Source organism: Natator depressus, chromosome 25 (genome assembly GCF_965152275.1).
Source record: "Natator depressus isolate rNatDep1 chromosome 25, rNatDep2.hap1, whole genome shotgun sequence".
NCBI classification, from domain to species: Eukaryota; Metazoa; Chordata; order Testudines; family Cheloniidae; genus Natator; species Natator depressus.
The window spans coordinates 16,514,115-16,535,743 of NC_134258.1; the positions used below are offsets into that span (position 1 = coordinate 16,514,115).

Here is a 21,629-nt window from a genome sequence, read left to right on the forward strand (position 1 = left end):
CAGGGCTGTAGATGTCATCCTAACTATATAGTCAGATCAAATCAGAAACAGCTGTATGAGACAGTATGTGCCTTTTCTCAGTCCACCTTTTACTATAGTCACATTGCTTCAGAGAGATAATTGCCCCTGTTCTTTGAGCTGTTGTTGCAGTTTTGTTATTTTATTTTGTCTTCTCTTGTATTTTTTCTGTCTTGTGTACATACATATTTTGCATTTGTCTTAGTACCTCTCTTACACATCTAGCTCTTCCAAGTTGAAAAAATAGGCTATTGGGATGCAGGATGAAATTTAAAAACCTGTATCTGTGCATATAAAGCTTTTAGATTCATTTTTTTTCATGTTCAGTAACAGTTCCTACTTTGTAGGATTTTTCATTCCTTATGCAGCTGAATAATCTCATGTGCTGTGTCAAAGCAACTGCAATATCTGAGTCCCCTTCCGAAGTGTAGTGTGAACACAGGGGTCATGCCTTTGATTTTACAGCCACATTAGGCAACTGCTTTTCTCCCTTTACAATTAAAAGATTTTACTTTTATTGCAAATGCTGCTTTTATAGTAATTTCCTCTTTCATCTCTCCTCCAATGTGTGGTATCAATTGCCCTCACCTCTGACTGCAGGGTCAAGCCACCTTCTCCAAGTTGGCAGTGCCGTTCCATAACCTATCATTAGGAGGTTCACTCTCCTCCCCCGCAGCCCAGGGAGTAAAAGCATTACTTCTGGAATACACCAGGCCTGAGGAGTGAAAGTTACAAGATTGCATTCAAGCTTGGGTCTTTGTGTGGTAAAGTGTGGGGGGAGGGGAAATGACATAATTTGTTTCTCTTCTGCTCAAATGAAACAGTATCTTTAAACCAATTTATAAAGGAATTCTGCTGCTGGATCTCTGCACACAAATGGGGCATGTGGATGAGCTAAAGAGCCTGATTACTCAGAAAATTTATGTGCCATAGAAAGAATTTCAGCCACTTTATCAAATCTCTGAAATCTTCTAATATAATTGTGTTACTTCTGTGATATTCATTTAGATATTACCTCACCAACCTTGTTTCTCTTACTTCTGTGATAGTTAATGTTTTTGGGACACAGTATGAGGTCAGAAAAGTGAATTTATCTAATATATATATTTAGTATTATAACCAAGTATAAACTTTGATTGTCCCTTCTGGGGTATATAGCCTTGTGTGGCCAAATATTGAGAATGAGCCAGTAGCAAAAGGTCAAGCAAATTAACCAAACAGGAATCCAAGAAAATATGTAGTTAATCCATTTACAATTGCAAACATGCAATAACCCTAAACTGTTCTGAGATGGTTTTAATTTGGGAAGAGAAGGGATAAATTTTAGAAGTCTGAAGTCTAGGAAACGTCCCTCTGATTTCTTTCTGTAATATCTAAGTTTCTCCTTGTAGAAAGCAGTCATCTTCATTCTTCTGTACCCTTAGAAGCAACATTTTTTATAGAAATCACTCCACTTCTTCTCCTAAAGCAAAAATTTATCAGAACACATTAATCTTTCCTTCTTCCACCAAACACTGAAATCTTAACCACAAGTAGATTCACTTCAGTTTGGGCAGATTGGTGTGCATGCACACAAAAATAAGGTATATCTGTATGTAAATACCCCATAAATTATATAACAAAGATAGTGTGTATACATTCCCACAAACTATATGTAGTATATAAGTATATATGTGCTCTATAAAGTGTATATGCAGTAAATATATAGTATATTACTATATACTGTAAAAATGTGTATATATGTCTATATGCATATGTGCATTTTCTATACAGAAACGGGAAATGAGACCTTTGTGGTTAGAATTTCAAAGTTCTGGCAAAAGAAAAAAATTAACTTCCAGTCATTTCATTCAATAATGCTGTTATTGGCACGACAAGCTGTGTTTGTTGCCAGATGTCAGAGACACCTGAGGGGTTTGTCTGTCAAAGGTGAGTACAAATCTGCCAAGATGGCGTTTGACAATGTGGTTGGGATATTATCACCTGTGTCCACTTGCACTTGCTGTCCATTTCCAATCTGCTGGCATGTGTCTGTGTTGGAAGGCATCTCATTCCCTTCTCTCAGCATTAGACAAAGCTTTGCTTCCTAGTTTTTTGTTGAATATTTTATTGTTGAATTAAAGAATGTTTCACATATCTTCATATTTGGACATTAGGTAGAAATGTGGTAGAAGATGCCTTTTTCCTCAATCTCTTGTCTGTCATTTTGGTTGCACAGTCACTCTTCTCTGGGTTCAAACTGTGTTTTGTTTGTTTCTCAGTTTCTACCTACATTTTTGCCTTAGGAGAAGTGACTATGCATTGCATTTTTGTCTTCGATGAAAGAATTAAGATGATTCTGTTTTCTACAGGGAGAAATCATTAGACCACAGTATGTAAAACAATCTCAAAGAAGGTGCTAGATTTCTATAGTAGCATGTGTGTATTGAGTATATACATCTGCATTTATGAAGTGCAGTCACTACTGGGGTGACTCATGGCAACCATTGATTACCACACAGCAACACTACACAGCATTTCAGACTGAAATGGAAGAAGACTTTTATCCAATTGAAACTAGGCTTTTACAAAATATTCTTGTTGTAGGGACTGCCAACCATTCTACCATAGGAACAGATAATACTAAGGGATGTACTGGTACTTCTGTACTGTTGTATGAGACTTCATATGATCAGCAAAGTTTTCCTTATGAAACCTCTGGCCTAATTATTTTTAAGTGGGGTAAGTGATCAGTCTGTAAGGTATTTTGTTTTATATAGTGTGTTCTTAAATGTAAGGAAATTCCAAGCTTTATCTGTTAAAGTATGGCACTTTTTTTTTTTTTTTCTGGTCTATGTGAAATCCTATTGTTAGACACTTCATAGAAATCACCTTGTCATCACTTCAGCTTTTCCAGGGTTCTTGTAACCCTTTTGGGGTTTACCATTTTATTTTTGAAATACTTCTCCATATTTGTCCTGAAGATTCAGCACTTATGGAATTTTGGTCTAAGTGTTAGGAATCATCATTTTCTCCATGTATAAGGATCATTCCTATTTTCCATTTGTCTTTATTCCTGACTCTCAGAAAATGCATTTCTATTTAATTCCAATGTTCCAAAATAAGTTCTGTCAAACAGATGTTTTGTTTTGATCTGTGCTAATAGACTGTGTAATTATAAATGCATTGTCCTGTCCCAGTGGCAATTAAATTACCAAATAGTAATAGTTAAATCTTTATGGTCCAGCATTTACATCTTTTCTGCAGACCTCCCATTCACAATCAAATCCATTTACATTTTCTGAGTAAGGAAATTTTGTCACAAATTCTGCTTTGAACATGATGGAAACGTAAGCGTTTTTTAGGATGAACAAGTTAACTTTTAATAATTGCTGACATTTGTTTTATCAGTTGTTATTTTATGGTTCTTTTTACTTGAAAGATGTATAAATAAAAGGCTGAATTGTTATAAATGCCGCAGTCATTTAAAATAGAATTTTCATTTACTCCAACTTCTGCTTTTCCCTTTAAAACTAAATAACTTTAAAAGGGAAACTTAATATAAATGGTTCCTTCTGCTGTTAGTATAATGACAGTGCTATGTTCCTTAATGTCCCTCTTAATATGACTCTGTTTAGTCTGATGGAAGTTACAGGCTAAGAAGGTGAAAATATAAAGTAGAAACTGCAGCATTTACCAGAAATTCACTAGTCTATCCAAATATGTACATTACTGTAGTTATATTTATCCTTTAAATATCATATAACAAATTGGGAAAAGGTGTTTTTAATTTTAATCTTTGCCATGTGTTTATTGTTTAATACAAGAAGAGAAATGTTATTGTTTAATATAATAAATGTAAAGTTACTTTTTTTTGGAGTTCCATGTCCCTGATTTCACAAACTATCTTGGGTCAAATTTGTGAATCTTGTTTAGAATTACATTTTTAGGTTTTATATTTTTTTCTGGTTGTTGGCCTGTCCACACTATTTCCCCCTCCCACAAACCACACTTGGCACATACCATCCAGTCACAAGAACTTATACCACACCTTCTACAAAAACTATGTCCCATAATGTTAAACCTTCCAGGGAATTAGCATAGGGAGGAGTTGTGAGAGCATTTCAGACAGCCCCTTACATTGAAGTCTGTTTATGCACTGGCCTGAAAGAGGTTTAATCCCTTTGATTCCTTATTATTTCTGCCATATTTCATGTACTCTGTGTCTGTAAATAGTGGTGTGTTAACAATAGAGTACCATTTCAGGTCCCATCTGTTATTCTTGAAACTACTCCCCAGAAATATATTCAGCTCTCTAATTTTATTGAAGCCAAGATTTTCATCTTAGTTTCAATGTCCTTAGCTAGTTTAACAAACTTCCTATCCTCCCCACTATACATCCCCTCATCCTGTAATACCCCATCTTAATCTTACAGGCATGGGGCCCAGATCTTTCTCTTCCTTCCATTTAATTATTTGGACTATGAAGTACAATGTAGTCAAGTACATTTCAAATCATATTACATGCCTCAAACTCCTTTCCTCAGGGCATGTACAATCTAATAGGATGTGCTGTACCAGTGATCCAATACAGAGACTGATAGGTCTTTTTTTTCTTTACATAAAGGAGTGAGGAAGAGGGCTCTCAGGAGGTGAGGGGGAAAGATAAGTGGGACACTAAGTGTCAAAAACCCCAAGCTACCTACCAGCTTCCAAACTTCAATAAAAAACACACCACAATCTGATTGCCCACCCCCCAAACACAACTTAACACTATGGTGTATTGTGTGTAGAAGGTCCTATACTGATTTGCCACTAATCCTAACCCTAGTTGGTGTCCAGTAGTTTAGTGGTTGCAAGCCACACTAACTCTTATTCCTCCCAGCATATACCAAAGTGACAGTGCAGCTGCAGTGCATGGATGAAGGAGGAGTCTGTTAGAAGACAAAAAGAAAAGGAGGACTTGTGGCACCTTAGAGACGAACAAATTAATTTGAGCATAAGCTTTCGTGAGCTACAGCTCACTTCATCGGATGCATGTTAGAAGACAGTCACTGAGCATCCGAGCCAATAGACATTGTTCTGAGTCAATCACTTCAAAACAAAATGTTTGCAACCACTCCCCGTGTGCTAGTCACCATCTTCATGGCAAATGATATGGAAGGTAAACAAATGAATGTTTGTTGAATAAGAAATTAAGAGCATTCATACTTTTGATGCAGCTTTCACTGTGTGTGGAAATAGTTTAGTGCAATCCAAAGACGCAGGAACAATTTTAAATCCTGTCGGCATCTGGCATTCAAGGACTGCAGAGGCTGTAGCCTTTCCTGATGATGTGCTTCCTCAATTCTGTCTGTCAGCTGTCAGAAACATTGTGCCTCTGGCCCCTAGGCTTCTATTAATGCTCCTCCTGACCACAGATCAATAGAAAGAGCTTATAGACTGGAGCAGTGAACATCCCTTGTTGTTTTAGGAATAATCCCTTGATTCTTAGAAATGGTTTCTGCACCCAGCTTCAGCTTCATCTGTTCAAGGAATGAGACTCAGTGATTCTAGGAATGCTTTGACTTTTTTTTTTTTATATAGGTACAATAGAACGTCAGAGTTACGAACTACACACCTCACTTGGAACTGGAAGTATGCAATCAGGCAGCAGAAACCCAAAAAAAAGCAAATACTGTTCAGTACTGTGTTAAATGTAAACTACTGAAAAAATAAAGGGAAAGTTTAAAATAAGATTTGACAAGGTAAGGAAACGGTTTCTGTGCCTGCTTCATTTAAATTAAGATGATTAAATGCATTTTTCTTCTGCATAGTAAAGTCTCAAAGCTGTATTAAGTCAATGTTCAGTTGTAAACTTTTGAAAGAACAACCATAATATTTTGTTCAGAATTACAAACATTTCAGAGTTATGACCAACCTCCATTCCCGAGGTATTTGTAACTCTGAGGCTCTTCTGTAGATCAATTAATTTCAACACAATTTACTTCCCTTGGTTTGAGTGTGTGTGTGTGTGTATAAAAACATAGACTTATGAAAAATAACTTGTAATTTATACCAACATCATGCCCAGGTGCTAAAATAGTCTGTGGAAAACCTTCAAGGTGCAACAATTTCTTTACATTTACCAAAAATGTCCCAGGAAGTACTCAGTCTGCTATTCCAGATGTTTCCTGATGATATAGTGATAGGTCAAACGCTCTAGGAACACTCTGAAGTGTAAGAACATAACTGCAAAAGCATACAGTGAAGCCCACTTAAAGGGATACCACATCTAAGCATAAATCCACCAGAAAGATAACTTCAGCAGCAATCTCTACACACATTGGATTCATGGTCAGGCCAATGAATACCTTGTTTTAATTTGCAAACAAATGATGGCTGAAGCAGGTAAATAAATAAAAAAAAAAAACAGGGCTTTTGTCCAGATACTGCTATTTTGTGATGTACTTTTAAAATTAATTTCTGTTTAGGGAAAACCCTTTAGGATGTGGACAAATGAGTAAGTACTACAATGTGGAGGCCAACCTTTTCAGTTAGGAGGCCAAAGATAGGTGCCTAAATAAGTGTCCTGAAGTGCCAAGTGGCTGTGATTCCCATTGATTTCAGTTAAAGGTGAGAGTGCTCAGACCCTCTGAAAATCAGGCCACTGATGCAGGTACCCAAATAGGGACTTAAGTACCTAACTGGAGGCACCCAGCTTTTTTCATTTTTTGCCTTATCCTATTAAATAAATAATCCATGTAAAAGGCATATCAATTAAATATACATTTAGTTATATGTAAATATTATCAATCTCGATCCCTTGAAAGATGTCAATGACCGTCTATCCGAATACAGGGCCTCCACATAAACTGTGTTCTCTCTCATGGCTCTTAGGCATTTGTACAGCAGCCATCACTATTACCAAGGCACCACCTGTCACATAAAACTTGATACGTGAGGGGAATATGACCCATCTGTGTTTTGGGACTCCATGGAAAGTCCTAGCTGTCTTTTCCCAGTGGATGGATCTTGTATTTGTGCATATTTCATACTGGTGTCTCGCACAAAACACAAGAACCATTTCCACCAGTCAACAGGCAGAACAGAGCAGGGGAGGCAACTCAAATGATTAGCAGGCACTAATCACTAATCAGTCGCTCCTGGGCCTCGTGGAGCAAATCCTGCTAAGGAAGCAATTGGGTAAAATGTCCATTGCCATTAATAAATTGCTAAAAGTTCTTGTATTTGATGTCTACAACACTGTGGCTAGAAGTAGTGAGAGAGCATAGGGAGCTGCAGTCAGACTTGCTAAGCTGAATACTCCATGCTGTACAGCCACTGGAGACACACCTTCAGCTGAAAGACTGCAAAGGGCAGTGAGTGGAAAATGGTCTGACAGAACGGACAGGGCACAAAGAGATGCAGCCAGAAGTTCTTCCAACAGCACTACAGATATAGTATTGGTTTCTTGGGGAAACTGGCATCCCAGACCATGGCAAAGAATAGCTATTGAAGGAAGAAGCTGTAGGCATCTATCTTGACTCTGAAGCAAGTGGGTCACCCAGCTGGGCTGCTGTGAAAGCCTCACAGTGAAGCACCACTTTGCTTTTTCTGCACAATCCCTTTCCCTTACAATGCAGACCTTTAGAGGGAGGTGGGAAGGGAATAGCCTCACCAAAAAGCTGTTTGGCAGCTTTAATATTTGTATACTTTTTAAGTTGTTTTAGATAAGTCCACTATTAAATTAATATCCAATCACTTTATTTTGGGCTGTCAGTAAGCAACCTCCAAATCCTCACAACGTGAGAAGACTCTGATTCAAGGAATGGTCTGTCCCGGAGTCCCCGGGCGATGCTCTGGAACTGCTCCCTACGAAGCCAGTCAGGACTCTGGGGGAGTCTCCTTTCTGTGAGCAGACTGTCTTCAGGACACACAGCTCACACAACTTCCACCTTCCTGGGTCTGACCTCGGAGCATTCAGCCTCCTCTGCCCCTCTGTGCGCTTCCCACAGCGAGTCCGCCCAGGTGGGGTCCTGGGGGAGCCAGAGGGTCCTGCACCCCAGCTTCGCAGTCAGATGTGACTCTCAGCCAGCCAGTAAAACAGAAGGCTTATTAGATGACAGGGACATGGTCTAACATATAGCTTGTAGGTGCAGAGAACAGGACCCCTCAGCCGGGTCCATTTTGGGGGGCAGCGAGCCAGACAACCCCGTCTACCCTTCACTCCATGTCCCCAGCCAGACCCAAACTGCACCTCCCTCTAGCTCCTCCTCCTCTGGGCTTTGTCCCTTTCCCGGGCCAGGAGGGCACCGGATTCCTTTGTTCTCCAAACCTTTAGCTCTCACCTTGCAGGGGGGAAGGGCCCAGGCCATCAGTTGCCAGGAAACAGGGTGTTGGCCATTCTCTGTGTCCAGACCCCTGCACACACCTGCCCTCTAGGGCTCTGCAACGATCACACACCCTTATCCCACCACCTAGATACTTAAGAACTGCCTAGGGGAAACTGAGGCACCTCTACAATATTCAGAGGAAACATTAAGAACAGTCCTGCTTCGTCACATGGTCACATCCTTAATTAAAGCTGTAGAAAGTATCTGTGCTACCAGCTTTCTGTGTAAAAGTCTCTTTTGGTCTAATATAATAGTAGGGATTTGGAGGGGTAGCTATCAGAGTTGAAGGTGAAAGGCTGAAGTTGTGCTAGTTCCTGGGCACTTTTAATTTATAAAATAAGCAATAGGCACCAATAACAGATGGTAAAAAAATAAACTTGCAGAATGCATAAAACCTCAATTGGCCCCGATGCTGCAGCAGGTGGGGAGATGCTGTAAGTGAACATACCATCTTTGTACTGTAAAGCTGGGCACATGACTCATTTTGAGTCCACATAAAATATTGTTAGATCAAATAATTGTGGCCGAAACTCACACCGTGAGAGATTAAATCAAACCTGTTTCCTGCACATCGAATTTAGGATAAATACCCGCCCCCTACCTCTCTGCACCTCAAGCTGAGGATAGTGTGAGCAGACAAATCCATTTTCAAATGCTCTACCCTGCAAGGCACTGCATTTAGCCGTATGGAGTGGAAATCTATCAACTTCATGAAAAAACTCGTACAGATACAGACAGACATCATCTTCCTTTCCAAATGCAGATGGACATCGTACCAAAAGGACTGAAGGTAAAAAATCCATTACAATCTACATACCACACAGACCATGCTGACAGCTTGTGCCACACGCTCTCAAAGAAACTGCGGAACCATCTGATCAACATCCTCTGCAGCAAACAGGGAAAGATTAAGAATGAGCTCTCAAAACTGGATACTCTCATAAGAAACCAGCCTTCCACACAAACTTCCTCGTGGCTGGACTTTACAAAAACTAGACAAGCCATTTACAACACACACTTTGCTTCTCTACAAAAGAAAAAGGACACTAAACTATCTAAACTACTACATGCCACAAGAGGCCACAACAGTGGTTCCCTCAACCCACCCAGCAATATTGTTAATCTATCCAACTATACTCTTAGCCCAGCAGAAGAATCTGTCCTATCTCAGGACCTCTCCTTCTGCCCCTCCACCCCACGAACATGATACAGTTCTGTGGTGACCTAGAATCCTATTTTCGACGTCTCCGACTCAAGGAATTTTTCCAACACACCTCTGAACAACATACTAATCCACTGAGACCTTCCTACCAACACTACAAAAAGAAGGATTCTGGGTGGACTCCTCCTGAAGGTCGAAACAACGGACTGGACCTCTACATAGAGTGCTTCCGCCGACGTGCACGGGCTGAAATTGTGGAAAAGCAGCATCACTTGCCCCATAATCTCAGCCGTGCAGAACACAATGCCATCCACAGCCTCAGAAACAACTCTGACATCATAATCAAAAAGGCTGATAAAGGAGGTGCTGTCGTCATCACGAATAGGTCGGAATATGAACAAGAGGCTGGTCGGCAGCTCTCCAACTCCACTTTCTACAAACCATTACCCTCTGATCCCACTGAGGGTTACCAAAAGAAACTACACCATTTGCTGGGAAAAAGCACAAGAACAAATCCGCACAGACACACCCTAGATCCCCGACCTGGGGTATTCTATCTGCTACCCAAGATCCATAAACCTGGAAATCCTGGATGCCCCATCATCTCAGGCATTGGCACCCTGACAGCAGAATTGTCTGGCTATGTAGACTCCCTCCTCAGGCCCTATGCTACCAGCACTCCTAGCTGTCTTCGAGACACCACTGACTTCCTGAGGAAACTACAATCCATCGGTCATCTTCCTGAAAACACCATCCTGGCCACTATGGATGTAGAAGCCCTCTACACCAACATTCCACACAAAGATGGACTACAAGCCGTCAGAAACAGTATCCCCAATAATGTCACGGCAAACCTGGTGGCTGAACTTTGTGACTTTGTCCTCACCCATAACTATTTCACATTTGGGGACAATGTATACCTTCAAATCAGCGGCTCTGCTATGGGTACCCGCGTGGCCCCACAGTATGCCAACATTTTTATGGCTGACTTAGAACAACGCTTCCTCAGCTCTCGTCCCCTAATGCCCCTACTCTACTTGCACTATATTGATGACCTCTTCATCATCTGGACCCATGGAAAAGAAGCCCTTGAGGAATTCCACCATGATTTCAACAATTTCCATCCCACCATCAACCTCAGCCTGGACCAGTCCACACAAGAGATCCACTTCCTGGACATTACGGTGCTCATAAGCGATGGTCACATAAACACCACCCTATACCAGAAACCTACTGACCGCTATGCCTACCTACATGCCTCCAGCTTTCATCCAGACCACACCACACAATCCATTGTCTACAGCCAAGCTCTACGATACAACCGCATTTGCTCCAACCCCTCAGACAGAGACAAACACCTACAAGATCTCTATCAAGCCTTCTTAAAACTACAATACCCACCTGCTGAAGTGAAGAAACAGATTGACAGAGCCAGAAGAGTACCCAGAAGTCACCTACTCCAGGACAGGCCCAACAAAGAAAATAACAGAACGCCACTAGCCATCACCTTCAGCCCCCAACTAAAACCTCTCCAACGCATCATCAAGGATCTACAACCTATCCTGAAGGACGACCCATCACTCTCACAGATCTTGGGAGACAGGCCAGTCCTTGCTTACAGACAGCCCCCCAACCTGAAGCAAATACTCACCAGCAACCACACACCACACCACAGAACCGCGAACCCAGGAACCTATCCTTGCAACAAAGCCCGTTGCCAACTGTGTCCACATATCTATTCAGGGGACACCATCATAGGGCCTAATCACATCAGCCACACTGTCAGAGGCTTGTTCACCTGCACATCTACCAATGTGATATATGCCATCATATGCCAGCAATGCCCCTCTGCCATGTACATTGGTCAAACTGGACAGTCTCTATGTAAAAGAATAAATGGACACAAATCAGACATCAAGAATTATAACATTCAAAAACCAGTTGGAGAACACTTCAATCTCTCTGGTCACTCGATCTCTGACCTAAAAGGCACAATATTACAACAAAAAGACTTCAAAAACAGACTCCGGCGAGAGACTGCTGAATTGGAATTAATTTGCAACTGGATACAATTAACTTAGGCTTGAATAGAGGCTGGAAGTGGATAGGTCATTACACAAAGTAAAACTATTTCCCCATGTTTATTCTCCCCCCTCCCCCCCCACTGTTCCTCAGACATTCTTGTTAACTGCTGGAAATGGCCCACCTTGATTATCACTACAAAAGGTTTTCTCCCCACCACCCCTTCTCCTGCTGGTAATAACTCATCTTAAGTGATCACTCTCCTTACAGTGTGTATGATAACACCCATTTTTTCATGTTCTGTGTGTATATAAATCTCCTAACTGTATTTTCCACTGAATGCATCCAATGAAGTGAGCTGTAGCTCACAAAAGCTTATGCTCAAATAAATTGGTTAGTCTCTAAGGTGCCACAAGTACTCCTTTTCTTTCTACCCTGTAGAGTCTCTCAGGAGCCCATTTATACCACCTTCCCAATTTTGTATAGCAGAGGGTGGAGAAAGCAAGAAGTACACCCACTTCATTGTGGTACTGTTCTATCTGGCCTGATGGGCATAGGGGTGGCCAGATATGAGAACCCAGTCCTAGGTGCTCACGGGCCTGGTGAAGGCCAAGGTAGTGTGGCATGTGTTTTCTTCCTGCTATTAAGGGTTATTGTCAAGCATAGATGGGAGGCATAGCAGTTCCTGCTCCCTTTCCTCCATGCCTCAGGTACTCTCCTGCCCTAGAATCTCTAGGAGGACCAGAGAATAGCAGATAAAGTGCAATGAGAGCATGCAGGGAACTGTCAATAGGCACACCACCCGTTGCTGTAATGCATGAGGATGGGGACAGCCCATTTCATGGAGAGCAAGCAGGGACAGGTGGGAAATATATGGGGAAGGTTCTTGGTGCCATAGATGGGGAAAAAGGGATGCATGGACATAGGGAGGAGGCATATGGACAAGGTCAGTGTCACATATGGGGAAAGGGGCCACATGGAGCAATAAAGGTGTGACACAGGAGGGCTGTTAAGCGATTTCACTTCATGGCCTGGTTCCAGTCACCTGACCTGGATAAGGTTCCAATCGTTAGTGCCCTGTTACATGGGAGGGGTCAGTAGCTCTTAGTATATGGATTACTGTTATATATGCTGCAGCTTTGGGCAAGAGGCTGAAGAGTGCCACATGGGTAAAGGGCACACAGGGAATATCCTGAAGCGAAAGGAAGAGAGGAGATGTCCTTAGGACCTGTCCAGTGGACAGATGAAAGTAAACAAATGGGTCTGTCATGTCTGCTGAGGAAGAAAATGGGGGAAAGGTTTGCTGGGAATAGGCCTGCCACCCTTTCCTAAAGACACCACAGGATGAGGAAGCAGGGCACTAGGGCACCCTCCCACCCCCACAGGATGACAACTTTTGGTAGGGGGTACCAGTTCAGGGAGTTGGTTGTTTGGGATCAGAAGATCATGGGAATTTGTGAAAACCCCACTCGTTGCCAGATTGAGCCAGCAGCCTCTAGACCCATGGAAACACATTTTAAATGGTGTCTGTTTTATTTCTAAACCGCTTCCTCCTTCTTGAGGCTTGTGAAAGGGAGGTGTTATTGGTGCACAAAATAGTTGTTGAAACCACAACACTTAACAATCCTATTATTTTAAAAATTGACAAACTATTTTTGGTACTGCTTATGGCTAGAGACTGAATTTCAGCCTGGAACAATTTTTTACAATCAGTTTATAAACTACTGAAAGTAACCAAGGGTTTATACACTCAGAAATACTAGTAGCCCCATCATTACATGGGGTTAGCTAAAGCCTGAATAGGTGCCCCAAAGTTCTGTGTTTGTTATAAGCTTTCCTTTGTTGTTAGAAACTTCCCCAGATTGCTGCAGGATAATCTGGAAGAGCTCCTTTCCATGCTTCTATTTTAGTCTTTAGACCCATGATTTTAAATTGGTTTGTCTCTGTTTTGGATCATTGTTTTCACTATAGTGCTGGAAGTATTGGAGGGCTACGATAATGGCTCCTCTGGCTGACAGGACACAAGTTCTGCTCTTGTTGCTGTTTCAGCAGCAACAGACTTTGAGGCTAGAACAGTATTTGCTAAAGTCTGAGTTCGCATCATGTGGCTTTAACTGGCACTTCTGAGCTAGCAGGTGAGAGACGACTGTTTTCAACTGAGTGAAAAATTGCAGGCTGAAACTGAACTATAACAGTAACTATGTTGGAAAATGTCTCATATTCAAAAATGTTAACAGCTAACTGACTTGGGACATTGTGCTGGATCTGTTTGTTTCTAAGCATGCTCTATCTAATCTATTGATCTATCTTGCATTTATAGTGCACTCATCATTGTGGTATCTTTTAAGAGTGTGTGTGTGAAAATCTTGTTTACAACGGACTCTACATTTCCTCTTAGCAGATTTGACTGACTGATTTTTATTTATGTATTAATAATCATGTTAAAATGGGTGAATGTAGATATTAGTGTGCTGGAGGGGATGTGGGAGAGGAATTAACTCTCTCTGTCATGGTTAGTGGTAGGGGTCTCCCCTGGCCAGGATTCTTGGAAATCATTACTTATCATAACAAAGAACATTACTTAAAGAAATAGGACGTGACCGTGCTGTTGTTGGGATGGTGTTTTAGCATAAGAGTGCTCCTTCCAACTGAAGAAAAAATTGGTGGCTCAAATGACTCATATGGCAAAGCACACAATTTCTGTACTCTGTTCTAGAAGACCCCTCTGGAGGTGCATCAATGGATGCACCAATTAAGAAACATTGCTATCTCATAAGGATTGTCTGTTAACATAACATGTCCCTTAACATAAAGTGGAAGGGAATATAAACAACACTGCTCTTTATTGAGGGACTATCTTGAGACAAGGGACCTGCAATCTCTCAGTAAAGACTACACAGAAACTGTCATAGATGGCAACCATCAGATAGTTCAAATCATAGTGGTCAGGGGGCTTTGTTAATGTTTAGTTGGCTCCTACTTTGCAGAGGCCTGGGTATGTATCAGGATGACTTTGTACAGTCTAACATTTGCTTACATCAAAATGAAAGCTAAAAACATTGTGAACGCTTCACTTTTAAATAGTGTATGGTGGATATTAAATGACTTCTTCATGGACATATTGAACCCGTTCCCACATATGCCGTGGAGCAGAGCTCTACAGGGGCTCTCTACAAGGTGTGTGGGTGGAACTGAAAGTGGGCTAGTGAGATGGGGAATCCACAAGGGCAAGAGAGAGCAGTGGCTCTGGCTGCTACGCCTCTCCATAAACTGTAGTAGTAGGCATAGCCACGCTGCACAGGCCACCTGGCCAAAGGGAGCTGAAAATGTTGCTTCTCGGGCCCTGCACAGAGCTTACGTATGGTACAATAAGCTTTGTTCTGGTTCTCTGTATAAGGGTGGGTTTCACCCAGTGAACGTTATTTGGGAGACTGTACCATGTGTAAGATGAGAGATAAAAGAAGGCACAAAAACTGTGAGTCTATGGAGACGAAGGGAGTATTTTAGGAACTAGTTATTATGTTGCAACATATACGAGAACACTCTAAAAAGGGAAATTCTTGAAGTATCCAGTTCAATATGGAAAGATTAGATTAAGATTTGATTTTAAAATTCTGTTCAGGAGGTTATAAACACCAACAGACACGCTCAGATATGAAATCTTGGCCTATGAGAAAAAAGGAGGAAATACTTAGAACTATTGCAACAATGGGTGTGATAATTTTAGAACATCCTTAAGTCATCCTCACTTTCTGGAATTATATTGAGCAATTGTTTCTGGCAAATAAGTTACTTTACCTCAAATTTCACTTTGAAAGAGCTGTAAAAGTGAAATGTGGAACTCACTCTTCCATGTCACTGATTAGAAGCCCAAAATACATCTGTTCCACATGAACAAATCCAGACTTTGCTTTCACAGAAGAATAGCTATATTTGCAATGACTTTAAATACATTCCTGTTGATTTCATTCATGTGCAGTACAACTTGTAAAGTCAGAAAAAAAATCCCAACTCTATTTCTTATACTAAAATATCCAAGTGTATACATTTTAGGAAAAACATTTTCCTAGTACTATACTAATTAATAATAATTATAATTTTACTCCAATAGTGTGAAATCCTAGCTCTAAAAAGTAAAAATGAAGTATATCCACTATAATTTTAGACTAAGTGCATAAATATAGAAATTGGGCCAGATTCTGATCTTTTTTTACAGCAGTGTAGGTCTAGAGAAACTCCTTATGGTTTCAGTGGACCGACTTCACCTCTGCACTGTTACAATCACACTACTCAGTTTGTCTGAAATTAGTTTGCAGCAATTGGGACTCTTGACTAGGTCATCTAGCTCCAATACAAAAATGTGTTTATTAACTCTTGTAATCTGTGAATCTTTATAACATATTCAATGAACCTTTGTTTTTGGAGTGTATTAAAAAGAAACTTTAGCCAAACTCTGTGGGAGAATTATGTTAAAAAGAAAAAAAAAGTTTAAAACATTTCACTACTGATCGATAGGAATTCTGCACTGAGCTCTTGAGAGCAAGGGTAATTTATGTACAAAGATGCCTTAAAATAAGCCTCCATAATTACAAAAATGCAGTGTTTAAATTTATAGTAAAAACCCACACACTGCTGGCAAAACTGTGACTACATCTGGAAAACATTAAGGATGCTATTAAAATAGTCCAGCATAAACTAGAAATGAGACTGAAATTACAGTGTTGCTTACTTTTTACCTGAACAACCATTTTTAGGAAGTACATGTTGAATATGAAACACTTTCCTATTTGAAATAACATTGAATTTTCTGCAGTTCAACTATAACTAATCAGGAGTTTTACACCTAATTTTGTCCTGTTTTTAGAACAGGGACCTGATTTTTTTTTAAATGTCCTCCTATAATTTTTTCTCGTTTAAAACATTTCCAGGAGGCTGTTGATTCAGCTGTTGGGAAGGATAATGACTGGCTCTCAAATAAGGATATAAAGTGTGATCACATCTCTTAAACATTTATTTTATTAAAAAGAGAGAATGTTTTCAAACATTGAAAAATTGCTACTTTTTTAATAAAAACAGAAATAGGCAAAATGCCCATTTGTCTTATTTACATAATACATTACAACATTTCTCAATGTATAAAATTATTTACAATATATAAAAAAATCAATCAGTAAAATAGGTTATTTTTTTACAAGACATCAAGCCCTGTACTTCTAGTGTAGATCATGGCAGACAAGAATATTATTGCACCAATGAAACAAATAGTCTAACAATCAGAGTGTTTCTCTTAGCCATGCCTTCAACTGAAATCTAAAATATCATCGACAGAAACATTCATTTAATCCCATCTAGGGTTGACTTCAGGCAGTTTCCATACAAACATTGTCTTATAAAGCTTATGTATTGGGCAATTACAATCAGAGGTACAATATTTACAGCTTCTTCTATACAATCTGCATGGAGTCTTGTTGAGTTTTACCCTTCACAGAAGCTCTATAAATAAACCATATTCTCTTGAGTGAAGTGGACAGTCACACTATTACAGTCCCTTTAAATTCTCTTCAGGAGATGACAGGCTAAACCTCCTTGAGTCAAATTCTTCCTTCCCATCCATGGCTAGAGCTTTGTTGCCTCTAAGTAGTACCAGCTACAGATTTTTGAACGATTCTGCACCTGAGCAGTTAAATAATGTCTGATGTGCAGTACCGAGTCTCTATAGCTACATGTGCCTTTTCATGTGCAGAGCCAGGTGGTCTGACCTGGAGAAAGCCCTGTCACAGAGGTGGCACTGGAAGGGCCGGTGGCCAGTGTGCTTGCGATAGTGACGAGTCAGTTCATCAGAGCGAGCAAACTTCCAGCCGCAGCCTTCCCAGTTACAGTGATAAGGTTTCTCACCTGTTGGGAAAATCAGACAGACCATGACTCAGTGAATTCCTCCCACATAAAGGCAGCTCCCAAACACTAGAAGGGTTGTAAATTCTCTCACTAGATCTCAGCATATTCCTAACATTTATTTTAGCATAGCATTTTATGCTGGTGCCCAGCACTATAGTACCAAAGTGCCTCCCAGGATAATTAAATTGCAGTAGCCACTCTTCTCCCTTCTCTGGGCAGAGGAAGCTCTCTGCTTGGAGTATGGTTGTGGGTTTGTTTGTTTGTTTTTTTTGGGGGGGGGAAGTGATTGGAGGGCCATTGCTGCAAGTATCACTCGTTGTTATGTTGGAAAAACTTAAGCAAAAACACATGCAGACTGCGCCCAGCCACGACAGGGTTATTAACCTCTCAGACTGTGGCTGGGCATGCATGCATGTAGTTTACAGATTCTATAGGATTAATGAACTTCTCACACAATTCAGGTTACATTCTGCTCTTAGAACTAATTCTGTGGCGGGGGGTTTCTTAGCATCCGTACATGGCAAACCCCGTGCTTGCCCCATATAGCCAAGCATTGTGCTGTATTTACCTGTGTGTGTTCTAAGGTGGGCCTTCAAGTGGGAACTCTTGGTATAGGTTTTCCCACAGCCTGCATAGGTGCATGTGTGTGTGGCTGTCCTCTTCCTGGGCCAGGATCGTCGCCCTCTTTTGGGCTTGGAATCCATCAGCTCCAAGGGAGAGGAAGGAGGAGTTAGCATGCCTCTTGGAGCTGAGGGTTGCAAGGGCAGGCTGTCCTCAAACAAGCCAAACTGAGAGGCACTCTGGTACTGGAAGTGGGTCTGGTGATGGTGGAAGCCTGTGGCAGGGTGATAGCTTTGTTGGAATGACATTGACGAGGGGCAGATCATCTGTGTTTGGCAGTCAGTCACCATGAGGTCATCAGGGCTCAGAGGGGGTGTCTCTGTGCCAGGGATCTGGGGTGAGCTGGCCATCCTGGGCTGCTCGTAGGCCATCATGCAGGTTGCATTGCCTTCTTGCTTGATCTTAGGGCATGTCTGAGGGACGAGGCCCATGACAGGCCCATAACTGTCCATGTCAGGTTCTGGCTTAATGTTGTCCACAAAGTGTGGGCTCCCAAAGCTGGATGTCACAAAGAATCGTCCCTGGACATGACTGGGGAGGCAGAAGTTTGAGTCCATTTCAGATCTGATCATCTCTGACAGGAGGCTGGAGTTGTAAGGAGGTGGATTGCTCTGTCCCAGGGAACTGTAGCATCCAGAAGATGGATTTGTCTGGTAGAAGCTGCTAGGCTCTGTCTGTGCTGAGGGATAGTCCCCACTAGGTGAGTTCTGGCTGAAGTTGTCGTTGCCCATGGAAAGGATAAAATCCAAAACGTTGTTGAGATCTTCATCCTCTTTGCGAGGGGAGAGGCTGCCCAGTCCTGGCCTCAGTTCTGGCATGGTGCAGCTGTTGGCAGGGGCCTTGTCCTCCTGGTCACATTTCCATCTCTGAGAAAGAAAAGCAGAGAATATTAGAGCTCAGGGGAGAGGATCCAGGAATCTCTGCTAATGGACAGGGTTAACCCATCTGCTCCAGGGCTAGCCTTTACTCCCAATCAGTGTTACTCAAAATGCTATAACGCCCCAGCACGGCATGGGGCATTCCCCCTGCACATACTCCCCACCCCTAGCACTGCACACACATGCTGACACTCCACAGCATTTCCCACCCAAGCCTTTGCAGGAGTCAGGTCATTTCTATCCAGCTGTCCCCTTGCAGGAGCAGTGGGTAGCTGCATCCCTCTGGACCTCCCCGGCCAGAGGAGTTTGGGGCTGGGGGAAAAGGGCCCCCGGCAGGTCAGGACGCGGGCCCCCGGCCGGCCCGCCCAGGCGCTTCGCGGACACTCACTTCGTGGAAAGTTTTCTCCCTGCAGGGGCTGGCGAAGGTGGCGAACGAGGGCAGGGTCGTGTCGCTCAGCGCCATAGTGCGTCCCGGCTCGGCTGCTCCGGGGGCGATGGCTGGAGGGGCTGCGAGCTGGCGGCTCCCGGGCCCTCCCTGCCTTATAGCCCGGGCCGCCAGAGCCCTCAAGCCAATTGCAGGGAGCGGAGGAAACGCGTCCCGGACGGGGCGGGAGGGAACGAGCCAGGCGCAACCTAAATTTAGCCCCGCTATAAAAGGAGGCAGCAGCGGCTGCTGCAGCTGCAGCTCTAGCCTGAGCAGGGCGGAGCGGCCGGCCCCGTCCCCGGCCCCCGGGTCCCCCCGTCCCCGGCCCCCGGGTCCCCGCCTGGGCTGCCGCTGATCAGCCCCGGGGCCCCTAGAGTGCCAGTGAAACGGGATCCGAGTTTCCCCGATACAGCTCCCCTCTCTGCACCGGGGCCACCCCCGGGGGGGGGGTCAGGGCTTCCCGTGGGGCAAGAGTGGTGGGGGTTCATGGTTTCCCGCGGGGCAGAAGCGGGGGGGGCGGTTCAGGGTTTCCCGTGGGGGGGGGAAGGAGGGTTCAGGGTTTCCCGTGGGGCAGGAGCGGGGGGGGGCGGTTCAGGGTTTCCCGGGGGGAAGGAGGGGGGGTTCATGGTTTCCCGTGGGGCAGGAGCGGAAGCGGGGGTTCAGGGTTTCGCTTGGGACAGGAGCAGAAGGGGGGGCGTTCAGGGCTTCCCGCGGGGCAGAAGGGGGGGCGTTCTGGGTTTCCCGTGCGGAAGGAGCGGGGGGACGGGGGGGTTCATGGTTTCACCTGGGGCAGGAGCGGGAGGGGCGGTTTAAGGGTTTCGCGTGGGGCAGGAGCGGAGGGGGTGGTGGTCAGGGCTTCCCGCGGGGCAGGAGCGCTGTGGCCAGCAGTGTCCTTTCTTCACCGCTAACGATGCAATCATGTCTAGTTTCTTATTTCTCAGCCGGGCTGCGGCCTGGGACTAGGGACAAGTCCTGCTTGGGTGTAAACCGTCCACAGCCAGGAGGGCCTCCCTCTGGGGGAAATGCTCAGGCACTTCCCAGGACTGGGAATCAGCCCCGGCCCCATAAGTCCCTGAGGTCCAAGCTGCACCAGCTACAGTGTCCATCCCCGCTGGGGTAGAGCAGGGGGCTCCCCGCAGCGTATTGGCCTGTCTTGTTTGAAACAAGCATGCAGTTTACTGGGCACCCAAGCCGGACTTTGCCATAGGCCAAAGCATGGCATGCCCCCTACCTTGTTATCAATGCACGCTGCTGTTTAATCTGCACCAAAGGAGGTTTAGGTAAATTAGGAAAAACTTTTTAACAATCAGGATAGTTAGGTGCTGCAGTAGGTTATCAAACGAGTTGTGGAATCTTAATGGGAGGTTTTTGAAAACAGGTTGGACAAAGATCTGTCAGGGATGGTCTAGGTATACTTGGTCTTGACTCAGCATGGGGTAGATTCTCTGGAGCTCCCATCCAGCCCTGCATATCTATGAGGGCTGCTCTTGGAGCTGGCCCTCAGCCTCCAAACATAAGGTATGTGTTCCAGGTCACATCTATGACTCTACTCACGCCCTAGTTTTCTATGTGTTTGGAGGTACGCCTGACACAGCTATGTAAGAGAAGAATCATACCATAGGGTTTCAGCTGGAATGTTGCCTTTGTGGGATTTTGCTCTGAAATTGTGTAAAAATTAACAATGTAATTCATTATTATTGTTTGTTACTTATATTGCAATAACGTATAGAGGTCTGAGTCAGGACTGAGGACCACTGTACTTGGTGCTGTATGAACACTTGGTCCTGGTTCAAAAGCACTCACAATTTAGACCATCGATTTGCAAAGGGTGGGTGAAGATGGAGGGTGGGGAGGGAAACCCAATATATACACAATTGAAATATACAATTTTTAGACATTTCTGCACCATGGGGTCTACAGTGGCAGAGCTACAGCGCCATTGCTATGCCAGCATAAACCCACAGTGCAGATTCAGCCTAGATCAATTGAAGGGTTTTGTTTTGTTTTGGGGGAAGGGGGTTTTTGTTGCTGTAGGTAAACTACCTTCCCAAGTAATGGTAGCTAGGTTGACAAAACTGTTCTCCAATCGATATAGCTGTATCTCCACCAAGGGTTAGATTATCATAGATACATCGCTGAGGGGTATGGATTTTTCGCTTAAATTTTAAGTGTTGACCAGGCCTAAATGTAAAAATATATATCCCCTCAACTCAGAGCTGAACAGTCATGTATTGGCAGTTTATTGTGGACATCAC

At 43.1% G+C, this 21,629-nt stretch overlaps 2 protein-coding genes across 5 annotated transcripts in view; one reads left to right on the top strand and one right to left on the bottom strand.

The window, feature by feature from the left end:
* EPS15L1 (epidermal growth factor receptor pathway substrate 15 like 1) overlaps positions 1–3,821 on the top strand; it is an 80,097-nt gene extending 76,276 nt beyond the window's left edge. For all 4 annotated transcript variants that reach the window (XM_074939839.1, XM_074939840.1, XM_074939841.1 and 1 more), the window contains one exon: positions 619–3,821. In XM_074939839.1, the coding sequence (XP_074795940.1) occupies positions 619–659 (41 nt within the window). In that variant the 3' untranslated portion in view covers positions 660–3,821. The remainder of the gene's footprint in view (positions 1–618) is intronic.
* Positions 3,822–16,633: 12,812 nt separating this feature from the next.
* On the bottom strand, positions 16,634–19,491 carry KLF2 (KLF transcription factor 2). The gene is made up of 3 exons (XM_074939860.1): positions 19,339–19,491; positions 18,020–18,938; positions 16,634–17,451 (listed from the first exon to the last, which is right to left on the bottom strand). The coding sequence occupies exons 1-3, from the start codon at positions 19,411–19,413 to the stop codon at positions 17,276–17,278; spliced, it is 1,170 nt and encodes a 389-aa protein (XP_074795961.1). The 5' UTR covers positions 19,414–19,491; the 3' UTR covers positions 16,634–17,275.
* Positions 19,492–21,629: the final 2,138 nt, after the last annotated feature.

Coding starts and splice junctions, on each gene's coding strand:
- KLF2 (XM_074939860.1), bottom strand. CDS start 19,413: ATGGCGCTGAGCGACACGACCCTGCCCTCGTTCGCCACCTTCGCCAGC. Junction 18,939..19,338: donor GGGAGAAAACTTTCCACGAA/GTGAGTGTCCGC, acceptor TTTCTTTCTCAG/AGATGGAAATGTGACCAGGA. Junction 17,452..18,019: donor CCACCTTAGAACACACACAG/GTAAATACAGCA, acceptor TTTTCCCAACAG/GTGAGAAACCTTATCACTGT.